Source organism: Macadamia integrifolia, chromosome 9 (genome assembly GCF_013358625.1).
Source record: "Macadamia integrifolia cultivar HAES 741 chromosome 9, SCU_Mint_v3, whole genome shotgun sequence".
Classification (NCBI taxonomy): Eukaryota; Viridiplantae; Streptophyta; class Magnoliopsida; order Proteales; family Proteaceae; genus Macadamia; species Macadamia integrifolia.
In genome coordinates, this window is record NC_056565.1 from 21,427,744 (window position 1) to 21,448,026 (window position 20,283).

Sequence of the window (20,283 nt, forward strand, 5' to 3'; positions counted from 1 at the left end):
AGTATTTTTCTCGAACGGTTGAAAATATGGCAGCAATGATAAGCAGTAAGCCTGGTTGAGATGAGAGGAAGGCCCAGATATCTGACCGAAAGAGATCTAGAGAGAACCCGGTGATCTCAAGAAGACGGGCTTTAGAAGAATCAGAGATCCCAGAGAGGTCAAGGCGACATTTGAGAAGGTTAATGTGAAGACCAAAGATGCCTTCAAAGAGGTGAGAGAAGACATGACGGAAAAAATAGAGAGGGGAATGGGGGAAATGAGGTGTTGATCCGTGGAAGATTGAATGGATCTGGAGAGAACCCCAAGGGCGAGAGAGAATAGAAAAGGGGAGAGAGGGCATCCTTCCCTAATACTTGTAATATAAGAGAAGTTGCCAGCAAGACTCCCACTGACGAGAACAAAGAAGCGAGGGGAGGATATGCAGGAGTGGATCCAATGCACAAAGACAAAAGGGAAAGACATTTGAAGAGAGACTTAGGAGATGAAGTCCAACGATAAAAGCAAACTGATTCGCACTAACCAAGGAGAACCAATTTTTTAAGGCGATTTGCAAGGATTTTGGCAATAAACTTGTAGAGGAGATTGAAAAGGGAGATAAGTCTAAAGTCGGACATGGTGGATGCTCCTTCCTTTTTGGGGATGAGGCAAAGGAAGGATTGATTAACTCCCTGAATTTGATTGGGATTAAGCAAGAAACTCATAATGGCAAGAACAAGGTTAGACCCAATGATATCCCAATAGGAGGAGGAGAACCCCATGCTAAATCCATCAGGACCCAGAGCTTTATTAGCATTATGAGAGAGGATGGGAACTATGATTTCCTTATCGAGAGGGATGGAACGGAGGAAAGGGAGGAGATGCTCGGGAAAGAATTTGTTAATTACTCCCAATGGGGAAGGGATCGGAAGAGAGGCAGAGGCTAGAAAGGTGGGTTGAAGAGGTTAGAGAAATAGGAGACAACTTTCGATTTAATGGTGACAGGATCGTGGAGGGCGGTTCCGTCTCCGGATGTGAGCGAGGGGATGGAGTTGACATTTGCTCAAGCTTTGAGGGATCAATGGAAATAATCATAATTCAAATCTCCAAGCTTAAGCCAGTTGATTCTGGATTTCTTGCGCTATAAGCTTTTTCTAGAATAAGGAGGAAGAAAGCTCCGAAGAAGCATGCTTCTCTTCTTCAGATAGGTCAGAATTAAGAGGGTTAGCTTGAAGCCTGAGCTGGATAGAAACGAAATTATCGTTGCAGGAAATGACCATGGACAATTTGTTCCAAAGGTAGAGGAGTTCCAAGATCTAAGGGCAGATTTGGCGTTTCTGAGTTTTCTGGTGAAAGCCTCGAGGGGAGAGGAGAAACCTTGCACTGGAATGGACCAGGCTTCTCTAACAATGGGGAGGAAATCCTAATGAAGGGACCACATATCAAAATACTTGAAGGGCTTCGAACTAAAGGAAAGTAGCGCAAGCACATGGAAAGAAATGGGACTGTGATCAGAAATCCTCGGGAGGTCGAAATAGGCATGAGAAGAAGGAAAGGAGGAAAGCCAAGCTTCATTTATGAGAACCTATCAAGTTTACAAGGCCCAAGGGAGAGCAACGAACCGAGGGGGTGATAGAACAAAGATCAAACCAATGGTGTGTTCTTTCCTGAGCACGATTCAAAGTATAGATGATAGAGAAAAAGCAAGGGTTGGAGCCAGAAGGATCGGAAATGGAAAGATGAATGAATTTAAAGGATCCAAATATGACCGTTTAGGGCATGGGCATAGTTAGCAATATAGGACCAGGAGCGGGCAATGGAAGAGGCAATGTGAGGAACATTAGATTCCAGAACTCTCATTTCTAGAAGGCAGCAAATCTCAACGCGAGAGGAACGGATGCACAAGCCAATGGAAGCATGCGTGGGTAAGGAATTTAAGCCTTGGACATTCCATATGGACCAGGGATCATTTGGCCAAGGCGAGGGGCAACGAGAGCTAGAAGAGACCTTTTAGCGATTAGCAACAGAAGAGGTCTTTGGTCTACGCAATATTCCTGGATCATGGAAGATAAGGACACATTGGAACTCAAATGCTAACTGTCTAAGCTAGTGATTGGCGTCTTACGACTGGAGCTGGTCTTCTTGGGCGGGGCCAAAGTAGAACTGGCAGCCTTGGGAGGCTTCTTCTTAGCATGCTGGGTAGCGGCAGCAATGGGGGAATCAGGGGAGGTCACTATGGAGAAGCCAACTATAGTAGTGGAACTAATGATGGAAGAGTTCTCAAGATGGGCCCGCAAGAACCTGAGCTGAGAGCAGCAACCAAGAGGAGAGAAACCTGGCAAAGACCTTGAGCAAGAGAGAAGGGCTGACTGAAGAGTAGTTGGCAGAGAGACAAAACCAAAAGCTTAATGGGGTGCCAAAAGGGCCTCAGAGACATCGATCGAAGCTTCCCTGTCGATGGGAGACGGAGGGGCCAGAAGGGCAGAAACTTCAATCGAGGAACAAGTGGCAGAGAGAGGAGAGCCGGTACCGAGAGTTACAGGAGATGTCAGAAGGGCAACAGCATCGGCAATCGAAACCTCCCTAGTAGGGGAACACGCAGGGGTAGTTAAGGTAGCAACATCGTTCGTGGAGGAACCAGAGGAGGCTCTAGGGGCAATAGCAGCAGTCGAAGGCGAGGCGACATTCAAGAGAATGTCGGGTGAGGAGAAGCTCCAGACATGTTAGAAAAAGAAGTGGTCGGGTCAGTGGTAAGAGGGTTTTGGTTGTGGATCGGGTTAGAGGAGATGTGCGGGCTAAGAGAAAGGGGGGATAGTAAGTGGGTCCGGTCAGGGAAGGAGATGGTTTTGGTTGGGTCAATGGAAGGGTAGGAGTTGGGTTGGGTTTGGTTTAAGTAAAGGTTCAGTGTTGGTTAGGTTTAGATGATATAAGGAGTTTGAGGGAGGGCTAGGCATGGTCGAGAAGTCTCTCGAGACAAGGCCATTGTCTGAGGATAAAAGGTTATCGACAGCTGAGATGTTGATGGCGTGGGTGAGGGAAAAAGGAGAGCATAGGTCAACGTAAGATTTTATCATATGCAATAAGTCCAAAAGTTGCTATATATGATAAAATCGATTTCACTATCTTTACTGAGTTCATGTATGGAGTAATTTTTTAAGTTCTAGTTAAGAGTTGGTTTTTTTAGTCCTACTAGTTTTAAAAGTTGGTTTCATTTCCTTTTCCAAGTTGTATTACAATGGGTTCTATGAAGTCTCTTAGAAGCCCGAGTCCTACTAATTTTAAAAGTTGGTTTCATTTCCTCTTCCAAGTTGTATTATAATGGGTAATGTGGAGTCTTTAGAAGGTCAAACTATGACAGTCCAAGAAGAAGCCTTTCAGGAGTTGTTTGAGTTTCATTAGGAATTGGAATGAAACAATTTAGACACCATTTGACAACGTTTCATTTATGCTGTTTCTAAGTTTTCTTGTTCCCAGAAATGGAGAAACAGCCTAAAACGCATTTGATAAAGTTGTTCCATTTCACCCATCTAGAAACATAAATCAAAATTTATGCCTATTTACAATTCTAGAAACGACTTCGACGAAACAAGTCGGACTTGTTTTGTCGTTTCTAGAAATGAATTTGAGAGAAAAAAAAAAAGGCCTGATAAATCTCTCAACTATTTAAACCTAAAAAGAATGTCAAACTATGACAGTCCAAGATGAAGCCTTTTAGGAGTTGTTTGAGTTTCATTAGCAATTGGAATGAAGCAATCTAGTTTACCTATATGTATGTAATTCGAACTTTTCATTCAGTTCTATGGTTTGGATATTCCAAGGTTAAGAGCGTGGTTCTCTGCCTTTGTATAGCATTTTGAATGCAAAGTTGCCTTTTCTTGCTCATCGTAATACAATTCTCCCCTTTTCCTCCCCAACAACCCCCCCCCCAAAAAAAAAAAAAAAAAAACTGGCTGCACCACATGTACAATTAGGTGGGGCCCAGAACAGGAACCAACCAGTGAAACCAATTAGTATGATTTGGGATTACCAAACACTGATTGAATCTTGACAAAGTACAACAAACCCACATCTTAATTGCAGGAAAGGTTTTCTCATAACATGGCTTTCCCACTAATGTTTGCTAACACTATGAAGATGGTCTGGAAAAACATCTCAGGGCCAGCTTTACAAATACATGGGGATCAAGTGTGACAAACCTACACCATTTGAAGCCTGTTTCACACCCCCTTTTTTCTTTCTTTTTTTTGGTGGAATGTTTCACACCCGTAGAGGGCAATAGGAAACATTAGCAAAATAGAACTAGTAGAGGATCCTTTCCTCTCAACTGATGGGTTTACCACATCCATATGCATGACCAGTTTATTCTCCCCTGTTGGAGTGTGGAACTGTGGATCCCCACATTACACCAACCGTGAAATACAACGTTATATTCCTCAAGTGAAGCATAAATTTGACTAGAAAATACGATAGGAAACAATAAAATAAAAATATACCTCCAGGGAGCGCAGCCTTCCCTGCACACGAGAGAAAAAAGTCAGTACATGAAGCCAGAAACCAAAGCATAACTTACATGCTTCGAAAAAAAAAACATCACACACACACACACACACACACTTTCTCTCTCCTACGCTTTTATTGAAATATCCATATGCCAGGTCGATCAAGTCATTCTATCTTTTTCCCCCTTTCACAATGGAAATTTAGTCATTCACATTTGTCCTCCCCCACCATAAAAAAACAAAAACGAAAAAAACAAAAAAACAAAAAAAAACAAAAAAACAAAAAAACAAAAAAACCAAAAAACCAAAAAAACCAAAAAAACCAAAAAAACAAAACAAAAACAAAAAAAGAGTTATTCATAATGAATCAAAGGATGTGAATGAGAATATGTTTCTCAAGATTTTGCTGATGACCTATGATCCTATCTAAAAGTTCTGCAAAGATATATGAGCAACTTCAAAATACACTTCTGTTTATTTGGTATAGGCGACTTCAGCATATGTATGCATATTTAGGTAGGACTTATCAAGGATACCAAAAAGACAGTTGAACATAACAGAATTGAACATGTTAAGCAACTCACCTAGTTCCGTTGCAACAGAAAAGGGGTCCATTGTTGCTAATTCGGAAAGAATTCCCAGAGAATGCCTTACAGCAATGGGATCAGTGAATGAAACCCTGCAGCAATAAAAATATCAGAATCTGGAAAAATGCAACAAAAAACCAGCGACCAACAACACACTAGTTTCTTTTTTTCTTTTAGAGGGAGAGAGAAGGAAATCACACACATTTTCATTACAACTTTTTATATAGAAACGAAGATATGATCAGTTGTCGCTGATCTCCCCCACCCCACCCCACCCCCAAAAAAATATATATAGAGAATAAAAATTGAAATTAATAACAGTGGATTCTAGGAGAATGGGACAACAAAAATGTACCTGCAAGTATGGTAAGGATGACTAGACAGGTACCCATTCAGGAAAAAAAAGACAAAATGGACAAAGCAAACAACCTACAGAATGATATGAAGATGAAAGCAATCTTTTTTTAAATATCAACAACAAAAAAATTATATTGATTTGTCAAAAAGGATAATAGCAGTTGGTACAATATCTATTTTTCCCACCACACACCCCACCCCAACACAAACAAAAAAAAAAAAAAATTAAACAAGCTGTACAACATAAGTATAGTTGTAAATTGTAAGTCCAGTTATGCTGGACAGTTGACCTCCACCACCAGTCTTACCCAATAGGCTTGCCACACATCAATCACAAAATCATCCAACTATAAGTCAATGAAAAGATTAAATCCCTCCATTGTACCATAGCCATCCTTTCTGTCTTTAATAAAATTATTATTTATGAAAATAAAATTTCAACAAAAACTTTCAAAAGTCACTTTTACCAAAAATATAATAAAATGTATGGTTTAAACTCTTAAAATTGACCAAACATAAATTTATGATCATTCAAATTCCACATAAGAAAATATTTGTTTCAAACTTGCTTTAGCCATTTTCTTGTTTCTAAGAATATTGTACAAGACCAAATTCAAATAGGTTCTCAAATAATAAAATGATACAATTATCAAATAGGTTCTCATATCATAAAATGATATGATTAACGGCATGAGAACTAAGTGACAATATCAACTCCCTGTAATACATAAGCAACTGTCCAGAAACTAAAGTAACAAACTTACCCCTGGACAGCACGATGACGGAGTAGTTGATTCCCTGGATCCAAAGGAAGTCTTCTCAAAGCACTCATGGCAGCATACTGCAAATTACTCTTGATGATAGACTGCAGATATTTGTCAACCAATCATGATTTAGACTTACTGCTCCTTTGAAATAGAAAAGAATCACATTATGATTTTCATAATAGAATATCAGTAAAAGCACAATAAAATGAAAGGTAACATATCGCGTATGCCCATCTGTCAGTAAAGGCATAATAATCCAATAAAAGAGAAAAAGAAATGATATATGATGAAAGAAAATATAAGCAAATAAATAGTTCATATCAAATGACAGTGACAAAAACATACAGAATAGTAGGAGTAATTACGCCATAAAGTATATATTCAAAGTCCATCTATTCAAACTTAAAAATTTAAACAAAATATATATATAAAGTAATCATTAAACTCCACTTCCATAATCCATATGATACTGTCAACTTGCTTAATAAGCAGTGGAAGTGATCAAGCATTAAGTCCTCAGTTATCAGCAATAATAACAACAACAAACTCAACCTTATCCCAACTTAATAGGGTCGGCTACATAGATCCGTGCAAAAATAAAATGGAGAGATGAAAGTAAAAAAGACAAGGCACAACACCAATGAAGTTAGAGAAATCTCAGCCACAACAAGATAGGATAAATGAAAATACAAGTAAAGGGGCAAAGCCCAGTAAGTCAGGAAAATCTCAGCTAAATGGGGTCGACTACATGGATCCTCTCCCTCCAATTGGCTATATTTGAGGTCATACTTGGGACAAGACCTACACTATGCATGTAATTCCTCACTACTTCTCCCATGGTCATCTTAGGCCTGCCCTCTTTTACCTCCAATCAGAATCAGGTCACTCCTCCTGACTGGTGCATACTCATGCCTCCGTTGAACATGGTCATACCACCTCAAACGACTTTCTCGAAGCTTATCATTAATAGGGGCAACACCCAACTCAGCTCTAATATGTTCGTTCCTTACCTTATCCTTCCTAGTTTTGCGCACATCCATCTTAAAATCCTCATCTTTGCCACCCTTAGCTTCTCTATATGACACTCCTTAACTCCCCAGCATTCTGCTCCATACATCATAGCCATTCGAACAACAGTCCTATAGAATTTTCTTTTAAGAATTAATTAAAGGAATATGTCAGTCACACAACACTCCAGCCACACCTCTCATCTTCATTCATCCCACTGTAATTCTCTGTGAAACATCATCCTTTATGTCACCATCTTTATCTACGGTTGACCCCCGATATCTAAAGTAATCACTTTGCGGTTACTCATTTTTTTCAATTTTCACCGTATTGTGACTAAAGTTACACATTATATACTCCATCTTCAATCTACCAATCTTAAAACCTTTTGTCTCCATGGTTGATATTTATAGCTCTAACTTACCGTTAATCCTCGATTTTGTCTCATCTACTAAAACGATATCGACAAAGAGCATACACCATGTGATGCAGATTCTTCACCAAACTAGGCTTGTTTTATTAGGAATAAGCTTAGGGTTGGGTTGTATACGTGTTGGGCCTTCAATCCATGTGGTTTGGAGTGTATTGGGCTACTTTGATGGGTCTAAACTAGGGGTTATAAGGTTGCATACGGGATTCAGTGATTTGTTTCCTTTTTCTTTAGTTTCCTTTTTAGATGGGGTTATTTAGTTTCTAATTTCAATACCTAGTTAGTTTATAATTTTCAGTCATAAGTTAGTTTCTATTTCCAGTTTTAGTAACTAAAGGACTTTCTATTTTGTAAGTTTCTAATTGTAGGTTTAGTAACTAGGTGAGTTTCTAATTTTTGTTTCCTATTTCAGTTTTTGGAAACTAAAATTAGTTTCTATTTCTTGTAACCCCATCATTATAATAAATAAAGGAGAGCTCTCATCATAGAGAGACGATTTTATGAACAAAAAAATATGCTACTGCGTTTCTCCTCTATGAGGGTTCTTTGTGTTTGATCAAAGAAGAAGGATTTGGTGTTTGATCCAAGCGACTCCTTGCAGCGTGAAGTCCAGGAGGTTTTCTTCAAGCTTCCTTATTTCTTTCAAGTTTGTTTTCAAGGTTCTACTGCTGTCAAAACAATCAGGTAAGGGTTCTAATTTGTCTACAGAATTTCTGGGTTAAGATTCTGTATTTTATCTACTGTTGGCCTAGCTGTTTGGGGAGTTCTGGCCATCCGATGGCCTTCTAATTTTGATCAAAGGTTAGTCCTATTCTGAAGGAAGTTCAATCCAATTTTGAGGCTAATCAGACCACTGGTTCCTGCTGAAGTGGACTGTTACTCAGTTTTGGCCGGTTATGGATTTTTCCCAGATCTGAATTCTGAATTCTGTTTTGTTTAAATCTGCATGGAACTTGACTGCTGCTATTATTCTCCAATGGGTTGGACTTTCAAATCAGTCCTTAGATGTGTTATTAGTTCCTTGATAATACTCTGCTGAAAATTCAGAAGTTAATGCCAGATTTCAGAACCTACTGTCAGAATTGAGTTCTGATTTGGTTATTTGGTCCTGATATGTTTTGATTCTGATCCTACTTATTCAATTACTCTATTTCTGTTGCTGGAACTTCTAATTGTTGATGCAAACTCTGTTTCCTGAAATTCCTGATTGTAGATCTGTTAATATTGGTTTCTTCAAGGACTGTTGACTGGTTTAAGTTGGACTGTTGTTGCTGTTTACTATTAGGGGTTATTGGTTGTTCTTTGGTTTAACTTTCCTGCAGTCTTGGGTCTGGTTTGGTTGTCAAATCCATTCCTACATTACCATGTGACCTCGTCTTCAATGTTCTTGGCTAACTCATCCAATATAAGTGCAAACAAATAAGGTCCTAAGGCTGATCCCTGATGTAACGCAATCGTAATTGGGAATTCTTTGCCTTGAACTCCCACAAATCTCACACTAGTCACCATGCCCACATATATATCTTTAATTATATCCACATATTTACACAACACCCCTCGACCCTCCCTTCATAAGAACCCGCTAGATCAATTCTTTAGAAACACTGTCATAATTTTATTCTAGATCAATAAAGACCATATGGAAATCCTTCTTGTAAGCTCTATATCTTTCCATGAGTCACCTCAGTAGGAAGATAGCTTATGTCATGGATCTACCCCGTATATAACAAAATTGATTCTCTGAAATAAGAGGAATTATTCTCACACGGGATTTGATAACCTTCTCCCATAATTAATAGTATAACTTATGATTTTTATGCTTCTATAGTTATTGCAACTCTGAATATCACATTTATATTTCCAGATCGGAACTCCAAATGCTTCTCCTCCATTAATCTAGAATTTTCCTTGTGGTCATTGTTAAACATGTTGATTAGCCAAGAGACCCCCTATACTCCTAGGCACTTTCACACTTCTATTGGAACCTCATCTGGGCCTGTTGTCTTTCCCACTTACATCTTTCTTAAGGCTTATTTAACTTCTGCCACACCGAACTTTCATATATACCTAAGATGTGTGATTTGAAAAAATACTATCATCCACTAGGGCATTCCTACTCGAACTATCCCCATTTAGTATGTTACAAATATATTCATCCCATCTCTTCACAATGACCTCATCCCTTACCAACACTCTTCCATCATCACTTTTAACACATCTCATATGGTTGAAATCTCTACTCTTCTTTTTTCTCATTTTAGCTATCTTATAAATAGTTTTTTCCCCTTCTTTTGTGTTTGGATTAATATAGAGGTCCTCATATTTCTTCGCCCTAGTTGTCCCCACAATCTCCTTAGCTTTGTGTTTGGCCTCATTATACTTCTTGTTTTCTATATAGTCCAGTCCTTTGCCATGCCTTGAAAGTAACTTCTTTGTTCTTAATGACTGCTTGGATCTAATCATCCCACCACCAAGTCTCCCCAGGGGCTTGAGGACTACCTTTCGCTTCCCCTAGAACATCTTTGACAACTCTCTTAATACAAGTCATCATCTCGTTCGACATCGTATTGGTCTCTCCCTCAAAATCCCACATTCCTTGTTTGACCATATTATCAATAAATATACTTAGGGACTACCCTTTCATTCTCCACCACCTCATCTTAGGGTACAAAGGTTCACTCCTCAGTAATTAACTAATCACAAATTCATAATTGTGAACTTACAAAGAGAACGAGAAAAAGTGGATGAAAATAACACCCATGGGTATGCATTTACCTTTTTCAGAAAAAGGTATAGATAAAGTGTTGATTAATCAAAATGTCCATAGTGTTAGAAAGAGAATTAGGATGAGCAGATCTATCTAGAAACTTTTCTTACAGGTTCAGAAATCTGACTTGGAATCTGCCCCAAAGTGTGATAGAATCTCTTCATGATGTCTTCTTTCACAAGGTACAAACCAAAAAAGCATTGGATATTAACCAATGACGTAAACATTACTTTCAAAGCTCTCCTTTATTGCCAAGCATAAGAAAAAAAAAATGAAGATGATCCAGATAACCAAAGATGTCTCATCACTTATAAGGTGCTGAATAACATGTATCATTCAGATGCCAGGATTCAAGGTGGGGGGGGCAATGTTCGAGAATGCAGTCATAACCATTGAAATCTCGCAAATTATTTCGGTTTTGACCAAGGTCGAAACGAAATGGTCTGCGATTCTATAGGTATAAAATGCTTCTCACAAAACCCTCATTCTTCGTACCAGTAACGAACCAGCCCCTTAATCATCATGATACTATCCGCTTTGAGGTTTCCTCCTCATGGCTTTAAAACGTGTCATGACATAAAAAATGAGGCTGCCCTTTATCAGTAGCCCAGTATATCCCTCTCTAGTCGATGTGGGACTAAAGATTTATGGCTCACCTCACCACCTCGTTTCGTAGCATTTTTGCCTCACTGAGTCATTTCTCACTTCTTAGCCTTTTTACCTCATCGAATCATTGATAAAGGGTGCGGCAAAAGGCTAAAAAATGACTTGTCGACGTAAAAAGGCTAAGAAACGAGGCGGTGAGGTGAACTAAGAACCTTTAGTCCCACATCAACTAGAGAGGGGGATATTGGGCTATTGATAAAGGGTGGCCTACTTAACATGGCATGAAGCATTTTAAATCCGTTGGAAGAAACCCTAAAGCGGAGTGTCATGCCAATTAAGGGTCCGGTTCATAACAATGGTATCAAATAGCCAAGATCAACCTAGTGAGGGAAAAAGGCCAAGAAATGAGGTCGTGAGGTGGGCCAAGAACCTTTAGTCTCACATCAATTAGAGAGGAAGATATTGGGCTATTGATATAAAGGGTGTCCTCCTTAACATAGCATGATGTGTTTAAAGTCATGAGGGGAAAACCCCAAAGCAAACAATATCATGCTGATTAAAGGGCTGGTTCATTACAGTACCAACCGATATGCAACAATTCTTTATATAAAAAACCACATTTTGATGGCCAGTTCATCACTGTTTCAACTCATTTCGCTTGGTCTTATCATATTCCTAGAATCCCCAAATTTTTCTAATTCACTGGCCAAATCACCTGCAAATCATGGTGGAACGACGTGTTGGAGACTACTACAATAAATCAATAGCAACAATTTGGTGCATTTGAGCAAGATTTGCTGAATATTCAAACTTCGAGTCATCAACCTTTTCCCCAAAGTTAAGTTTATATATATATATATATATATATTAATGGTTAGGCTTCAATTTTCTATATGTTAAGATATCGTAGATCGATCTATGACTTCATGGAGTTGGATTTAATTTGTCTTTAAATTTGTTTTTTTCTTTTTTTACACAGTTTTTATGAAAAAAAAAGGATTAATATACATTTGTTGGGGTTCAATTTTATATACATTAAGACATAGTTGGCTAATGAGACCTATCAGGGATCAGCCTTAGAGCCTTAGGTCCCTCCCTTCAAATTTGGCTTGAAAGAAAGCAAGCCACCCTTTCCTCTGCTGGGGGATTCCACGAAATGAAAACGGGCTGCATCGTCGTATGCTCAACATTAGTGGCCCTGGTGTATCTCCCAGAGTACTCCTATGGCCGATCTGTCACCAATACATTCTAGCTTGGCCCCATCCCATGTGGAGAATGCCCCCTCTATGGCACGGATTAATCAGTTATTCTCGCAGTTCAGAGAAGATTCGGACTGCCACTTCTCTGGAAGCATGGGGTAAGGAGGAATTAGAAACTCTTTCCTATTACGAAGGCGCTGTACCCCGCCCTATTAGAGTAAATGCACTGTAGAAAATACTGTTAGGCTGGTGCATGTGAGCAGGGAGCTGTGGCTAATACCCAAAGCATAAAAGAAGCATTTTCCACAGGATCCCGTGATGTAAGGTTGGCTCACCCTAAGGCAAACAACCCCAATAGTAACAACTCCAAACCCAAATCAGATCTAGTTCTCCAATCTTAAAACAGAATGGACTTCACAGAGAAGGATTTAGGGCTGAAATCGAAAACCCAAAATAGAAGGGTAAGGAACTCCACACCTGGTCGAAAGAGGGTCTAGGACAGACCTGAATAACCCCCAAGTAATCTTCCAATAGGGCTGCAGCAGTGCAGCAACAATCACAGACAACCCTTGCTGAATTAGGGTTTCAGCAGAGAATCAAGAGGAGGCTGCGGCTTCTACAGGGGGGCTCCAATAGCCCTGGAATTGTGGTCGAAGGTCCCTCCTAGGACCTAGATCAAAACCCTAAAAGGGCTCTTGAATCAGGCTTCTGGTTGGAGTGAACCAAGAAGGATCAATCAGGGCTCCGAAACCCTAACAGCTGAAATTGATTTTGGTAACCTTGGCTGTTCTTCTATCTCCAACTGTTGGTGATCCTCGTGGCTTCAAACTGGTTGTAGTGCACTCTCAAAATTTAGAAACAAAGAAGAAAATAAAAAAATATATTAACAAAAAAAAAAAAGGGAATCGATGAGAAAGGGGGAAAAGAGTTAGGGAATGGGCATTTCACCCCTCAAGGTTTAGGCATCTCACCCTCTCCGATAACAGCTTTTCAGCCATGAGTAATACTCGATTTTTATTAATCAAAAATTGTTCTCCTTACAATCAAAGGAGCCTCGTACATAGGCTTACAAAACTGACTTCTAAATAAGGAACTAAAGTTGAAACAAACCTTCAAATTTGGCTTCTAACTTGCTAACCAAGAAAGAATAAATTAGAAACTAATAGCTGGTGACAAAAAGGAAACTAACTTGACAAATAAAAATGGAAACTAATCCTAGGCTATATGCCAAAGTTCAATGGCTGTTGGAACTCCTCTCTTGAAGCTTATTTCTTCAACAATGACCAACATACAGCTATTCAATGGAAAGATAAACTGCTGTTGTGCTGGACTGAGGACCAAGAATGGTAACCAAAAATTTTCCCAAATCTGGGCCAAGAAAGCTGCTGCTTGATGGGGCAAATCAGGGTCAGATTTGAGCCAGGAATGGCCTAGTTTGATGGCTGGCCTGGCCCCAAGTAAACAGGTTTGAAAGAGGACCCTATAGCTGGTTCAATTGAACCCCTTACCACATCATCCCGAAACCACCAGCCACCCTGACCTAATTCATGATGAGCCACCAACTTCCTGGCGAGATGCCTACAGTTAAAAACCACCAAGAAACGATCGGCACGTATCCTAGCCATATTAGCAGTTCGAGCAGGTCAAAGGTGATCCACCAATCCGGGGAGAATCGACAGGGACCTAAGCGAGGCTTCATTGCATATGCTTGCGAGATGGATTCGAACCAACAAGACCACTGAAGTCCCAACTTCCCAAAAAGTAGCATCGCAAGTCCCTAGTCAAGATACCAGCAGGGGGATCGGCTCACAGGCTTCACTCACCTTTCAGAAAGGGTATAAATCCTAAATTTTAGGCAACACCAGGAAGGAAAATATCTCAAGGGTAGAATTCTCTGTCCAGAAGACACATAAAATGTACAATTTCCAGCATGTGCCACCATGTATGCAATGTACAGAATTGTATATGAACTCTGGGTCCATTAGATATGGGTCTCAAACTGCTAAATATATTTAATCTTTCTTTGGTATAACATGCAAATTACTTGCCGTTGTTTTTTCCTTTTCTTTTTTCTTTTTTTTTTTTTTTTTTTTGGATAAATATTACCTGCCTTCTAACATATATGACCCATCATCAGCCAGAGAAGGAGAAAAGAAACAAGGGTTGAAATTTAATACGACATGGTTCACAATGGTTATTTAATATAGTTACCTCTTTGTCACCACCTTTGAAAATTCCTTTCCTACGCTTTTGCTTTGTATCAGCTACCTGCAATTCAGGACAAAAACGCAAGTAAAGGAACTACTACTCTAAAGGTGATAAAACTACTACTTCTAACAAATAAAAACAGAACTACAGAGTAATGCTTATGGCTGTGGTTTTTGACAGTGGATTTTAAATGTAGAAAATTACCACTACCTCTGCTTCTATTGGCAAAATAATTTGCAGATAGCACAAACCTTGTCTAGAATGTCAAACACAATTTCATATAATTTGGCCAAAATTTCATTGTTGTTTGAGGGAGCAAACGTAAGGGCCTTCAAAGCCGCAATCCTCCGCGCATGAACTTCAAAAGCCCAATAAACAAAACAAAAAAATATTTCAGACCAAATCAAGACGAACAAATACCGCTACTGCATCAAATTTACGATTGTCTAATTTATACGGACCAACATTTGAAAATTCAATTGAAAAAGAAATAAGAAACATAAACAGAACAATAAGATCCAAGAACCTCAAGATACAGGTTTTTTTTGAAAGGTGAGAAGAAACAAAGACACCAAAGTGAGAAGCAAAAGGAAGATGCACTGAGGTAAAAAAAAATAATAACAAATAATTCAAAACCAAGAAGTGATAAGCTCCCTAAGATTATAGGCAAGAATGTCTCTATGAGACTGATTGGTTCCGACATTTGGAGTCTGGAATATCTGTGATTTGTGCGACAGGGACAGGGTAGCCCCTGTAGCAAGCCAATTCAAATGAGATCACAAGGACTATGTATTGGCATTCATGTGTTTCTCCCTCTTTGTAAAGTTAACGACTTAATGGGCGTCAGCAAAAGAGCGACAGAGTCTACATCCTCCCTCGCACTTGTCCCTTATTTCTTCACCTTCATCCCATTCCCATCCAACAACGATGATCAGTAAATGAAGTACTGGGGCAGCAACAACACCTGTTTAACAGGCACCATATCATCTCCCGTCGAACTCCCCTGGTCACTAGCAAAACTACAAGACCAAATTTCAATGTAACGGTTGTAACCATAAATGCTATTGGTGACAATCATGAAGAAGCAAGCAGACTGCTAGATATTTGAGCTTCAAATGAAGGCTCCACTGCTACAGAAACTGTTATGACTATGAGCACTTTAAATTTTAAATTCAAGTGATTCACCTATACTCTGGTTTTGAATTTGAACTTTAAACCTATGCTCGTACTTTATACCTCTTCTTCTCTTGAAGGTTGTTTAAATAGATTGGAGGATCATCCCCTTGGTTCATGCTGAGAGCCAGAATTATTCACTACTCAATCAAGAGGTAAAGAAAATGGCATAAACAGATGAAAGAACAATTAGAACCGGAGTCAATTTTGAGTGGGATTCTGTTTGGCATGTCCAGATCAATTCCTTGCTCCCACAGATTGAACATGCAAAACCTCACCTCAAATTAGGAATCAAGGAGCATTTTAAATATGCTACTTGCATTCTGGATTTAAAAAATAAAAAAAAATGAAACCCACCCCTAATCCCATAAACACCCCCCTCTCGACACCTTTAGCCTCCCCTTGACGTCTTCTTCTTTGTTCATTGGAGCTGGAGCTGGAGCTGGAGCTTGAGCTTGAGCTTGGAAGTTCTTCGTTGCAGGTATGCCTCCCTCCACCCTTCCGTTCGTCCCTCTCCCTCGTCTCTTCTTCACAGCTCTCTTCCTTCTCTTCCTCTTTTCGTCCTCCAAACCTCAGCACAATCATCTCTTCCTCAGAATCCCTTCTCTCTCTTTCCCTCCAAACCCCGTCGTCCCTTCCTCAAGAACCAATATGTCCCAATCCAAACGTACCAGCCCTTATCACTTCTCCACCCCACAATCCCTCTCAGATCTGTTCAAAACTCGGCTTCCTTCCGATTCTTTTGCCTTTGGGGCTGTCAAGCCAGGCACCAATAACGTACACAACCTCTGGCTTGAAATTGCTGCTGGTGAGACCTCACTGGTCGACTCGATCCCTCCTGTCCATCCAGTCCATGTCGTCACCAACAGAGTCATCAATGGCCATGAAGTGTTCTTCATGAGTCGCACCAGGAGCTATCAGATGGGAGCCTTCAAGAATGATGCAGGCCATTGTTGGAAAAGATGAAGCCTAGAGTGAGTGTTGAAGATACTGTGAGAAGGGCTGTTAGGGAAGAACTTGGATCAATAATTCAGGACAGTTTAGATGATGGACTTGTGAGGATTGAGCCTGGTTTGTAGCTGAGGAAGGAAGAAGAGAGGGTATCGGTATCATATCCATATTTTCCTGCTTGTTATGTGTTCCATTCAGTGGATGCTTGGGTGGATGGGTTGCCTGGAGGAGAGTTTTGTACAGGAGAAGTTGAGGAGTACAGGGATTGTAAGGAAGCAGAGGCGGTGACTGCTAAGGCAATCTTTGCAAAAAGGCAGTTTTGGAAGCGGGTTGCTTTTGATTCTGTTTGATTGGTCCTTTTTTTATCCAGGGGTGGTGAGTTTGAGCTGCCCTCAGCCTACATTTTCTGCCCTTTTTTTTTTTTTCACTTATGCATTTTTGTTTTTTCCATATGCAATATATCAGTTCCGGGTTTGTAACAGTGCATGGATGGTTGTTCTCATCCCATATGCTTACTAATGAAATGAAATTTAAAGCCTATTAAAATAAGATCTAATGAGGCTCTACATTGATTTCACTTTTTGGTTTTTAGCATCTCATAACATAAGAAACTGAAGAAGCTGGTCTCCCCACCCCCCTCCCCCAAAAAGAAATCCGGAATACATTCTGTCTATAAGTGGTCTTACTCTTCCCTAAGCCGGGTTTTGGTTGTCAAGAAAATGCGAGAGAGCATGTGAAAGAAGAACCATAGTTGCCATGGCGCCAAGGCGAATCAAGGCATTGGAGGGCTGCCTAAGCGCTTAGGTTACAAGTTGCTTGCCTTAAGGCAAACAAGGCAACCAAGTGTTAATTTTTATTTTCCCTCTTTTCTAACATTATTTAGTAGACAACATATATATATATATATATATATTGTATCATCAAAAATCAACATTAAGCCACATAAAATCATCAAAAATAAACATTAAGTCAAATTAATTTATAAGAAATCAATATTTTGAGAAATGTTTTTTGTTTTATGATAAGTTTGATTGGTCAAATGGTTTTAATTTTACATGAGACACTTTGTATTAGGTAGGGCACAAAACCAGTTTTCCAATAAGTCTAAGATTAATTATATCTGAGTTTTAATGACAAAGTTATGTTCCGGTCAAACTTATTTTGTATTGCGCGAATGCTGTTAAAATCGCCTAAATGAAAATTATTTTATGGATATCAAAACAAAAGATTATTTTACTAGACTTTTGGTTTTCAGCAATTGTTAGAAGCCATTGTTGTGAGGGGAATGTGACTTGCTGCTTAGCACAAGTCACAACTCCTCCTAGGGGTGTTTTGGTCTATGTCCTTGTGGACTTAGGTCAGTTTTGTTTCCTTTTTGTGTGTCCTATTCTTAGTAGGACTGCTGTAATCCTTAGTCTATATAATGAATGAAGTAGGGGCAGTCTCAATCTCATCGATTGGGACTCCCAAGTTCCTCCATCGTCTCTCTCTCTTCTCTCTTTCTCATCTCTTTACATGGTATCAGAGCTTGATCCATAAACAAACTGAATCGATCTCTGCTACCATTGTACCACTAGTAACAGCACCTTCCTCTCTCTTTTGGCTGTTACTGGTTCTTCCGAAGGGTTCCAGAATTTCTTAGAAGGGGTGGTTTCATCCCCTAGATTGCTGATTTTCGAATCAATGGAGGTTTGATTGATTGTGATCAATCAAATGTCTTAAAGGATCAACTTAGGGTATTTTTGTGAGTGATTACTGGTTGGGTTTTATGGTTTGAAGATTGAATTACTCAAGTTGGAGAAGTCAATTATAGCTGTCAGGGTTTTGGCTCCCTGCCAAAATCGATTTTGGCCATCTCTCAAGTTTGGTGTCTATTTGGAAAGTCCTTTTGGGGTTTAATTCAGCATCATATCAGCAACATTCAATCCAAATTTGAGTATCATTGGAGCACTACACACCAAACCACAAGTATTCTTCTCTTTCACCCATATTAGGGTTTTGTGATCTGAGTCGATTCTTCTCGGGCTGTTGATTTGGTTGAGGTTTGTCTAGTGATTTGGTTTGTTCTCTTATTAAGATTGCTCAGTTACATAATATCAATCAATTATTTGATCTAAAACCCTTATAAAGAGGTTAGGTCGATTTTTCATGGTTTCTCTATCTATGGATCGATTTTTTGGGTCTTGTGTGATTTTCTGTTGGCCTCTTTGCATCAATAGCTAAAGCTGAGGGAAAGAATGTTGTCACTGAGGTGATATCCTCATCCTCTCACAGGATTACAAAGAAGAAGCTTGCAGGAGCAGCCAATGTTCAACAATGGAAGAAAATTGCGCAGTTGGTTTTGATTGGTTGTGATCAACAGGATCATCTGACAAATGTGAAGCTTGCTCATGACATTACGTGGGACACGGTTGATGCACGTATTTTGGGACAATTATTGAACTCGATAGATAACTCTATAGTTGATACTATTACTCGGAGCTGTGGGATTATCTGAATGTTCTGTATTCTGGACAGAACAACCTCTCTCGCATCTATGAGCTGTCACATAAGTTCTATCGGGCTGATTGGAAGGGTCAACCTCTGACTCAGTACTTTGCTGATTTAAAGAGGATGTATGAAGAGCTGAACTCTCTAGTAGTGGTAATGTGCAGAAGATGCAGAACCAGCAAGCTTGCAGTCATGAGTTTTTTGGGTGCTCTTGGATCAGAGTATAATGTTGTTAGGTCTTAGATTCTTGGAGGTGACAAAGTGGCATCTCTTGCAGATACTTTTTCTCGAGTCCTACAAGTAGCTCGAGATAATTCTCATTATCCTGCACCATCAGATAGCTCTGGTCTTATTTCTCAAAATAATAATCAAGGTGGGGTACATAGTATTGGTAATAGAGGTGGAAAAGGACAACCGTTTGGTGACTCCAACAATTCAGATAGTTCAGGGGCAGCACGAACTTGCCACCATTATGGCAAACCAAGACATATCTAACGATTTTGTTGGAAATTTAAAAGCAAACCTCCTCAGAAGCAGTATTCCAATTTAGCCATAGTTACTAAGTCTTCTCAACCTTCTCAATCTGAACAATCTGAAGGTAAAATGGTCAAGATGATAGATGAAGAATTTACAGAGTATACTCAGTTTCAAACCCAACATCCTCATACTTCCACTACTACTTTCGTCCAGATAGGTAATGCCATTGTATATTTTTCCTCATCTTCTCGTCCCCGAATAATTAGTTAAGGGGCATCGGATCATATGTCTGGTGTGTCAGGTATTTTCCCCTTTTCAAGAGTCTTGTACAACTATCATGTTGGCCAATGGATCTATTGTGAAAGTTAAAAGCATGGGTAATATTCGCCTTAACTCCTCTTTATTGTTGTCATATTTTCTTCTATTATAAAATTTTCCTTTTAATCTTTTATCTGTAAGTTAACTCAAGCTTAAATTGTTCTGTAACTTTTTCTCCTAATTCATGTACCTTACAACAAAGCCGATTGGTAGAGCCCATCAAGTTGGGCGGCTTTATCTTCTTGAAGACCCGTTGCATGTTCCAGTTCTCAGCCCTCATCAGATCCATTTCCATTTAGGTCATCTATCTCTACAAAGTTTACAAAAGCTTGATTCTCGTTTTCGTTCTATTTCCAGTTTAGATTATAAGTTGTGTCAATTTGGGAAGCTTCAATGTGTAAGCTATTCCCCTAGAGACAATAAACGGTATGCGCCCCCGTTTCTTTGGTTCATTCAGATGTATGAGGTCC

General features: G+C 39.4%; 1 protein-coding gene and 1 pseudogene across 1 annotated transcript in view; one reads left to right on the top strand and one right to left on the bottom strand.

Annotated features, from left to right (window-relative positions):
- LOC122088137 overlaps positions 1-20,283 on the bottom strand; it is an 84,376-nt gene that overhangs the window by 58,165 nt on the left and 5,928 nt on the right. The window contains exons 5-9 of the mRNA XM_042657298.1: positions 14,656-14,762; positions 14,408-14,464; positions 6,184-6,284; positions 5,060-5,154; positions 4,470-4,490 (exon numbers count right to left, since the gene is read on the bottom strand). Of these exons, the coding sequence (XP_042513232.1) occupies positions 4,470-4,490; positions 5,060-5,154; positions 6,184-6,284; positions 14,408-14,464; positions 14,656-14,762 (381 nt within the window). The remainder of the gene's footprint in view (positions 1-4,469; positions 4,491-5,059; positions 5,155-6,183; positions 6,285-14,407; positions 14,465-14,655; positions 14,763-20,283) is intronic.
- Positions 16,068-17,024, top strand: LOC122088138 (annotated as a pseudogene).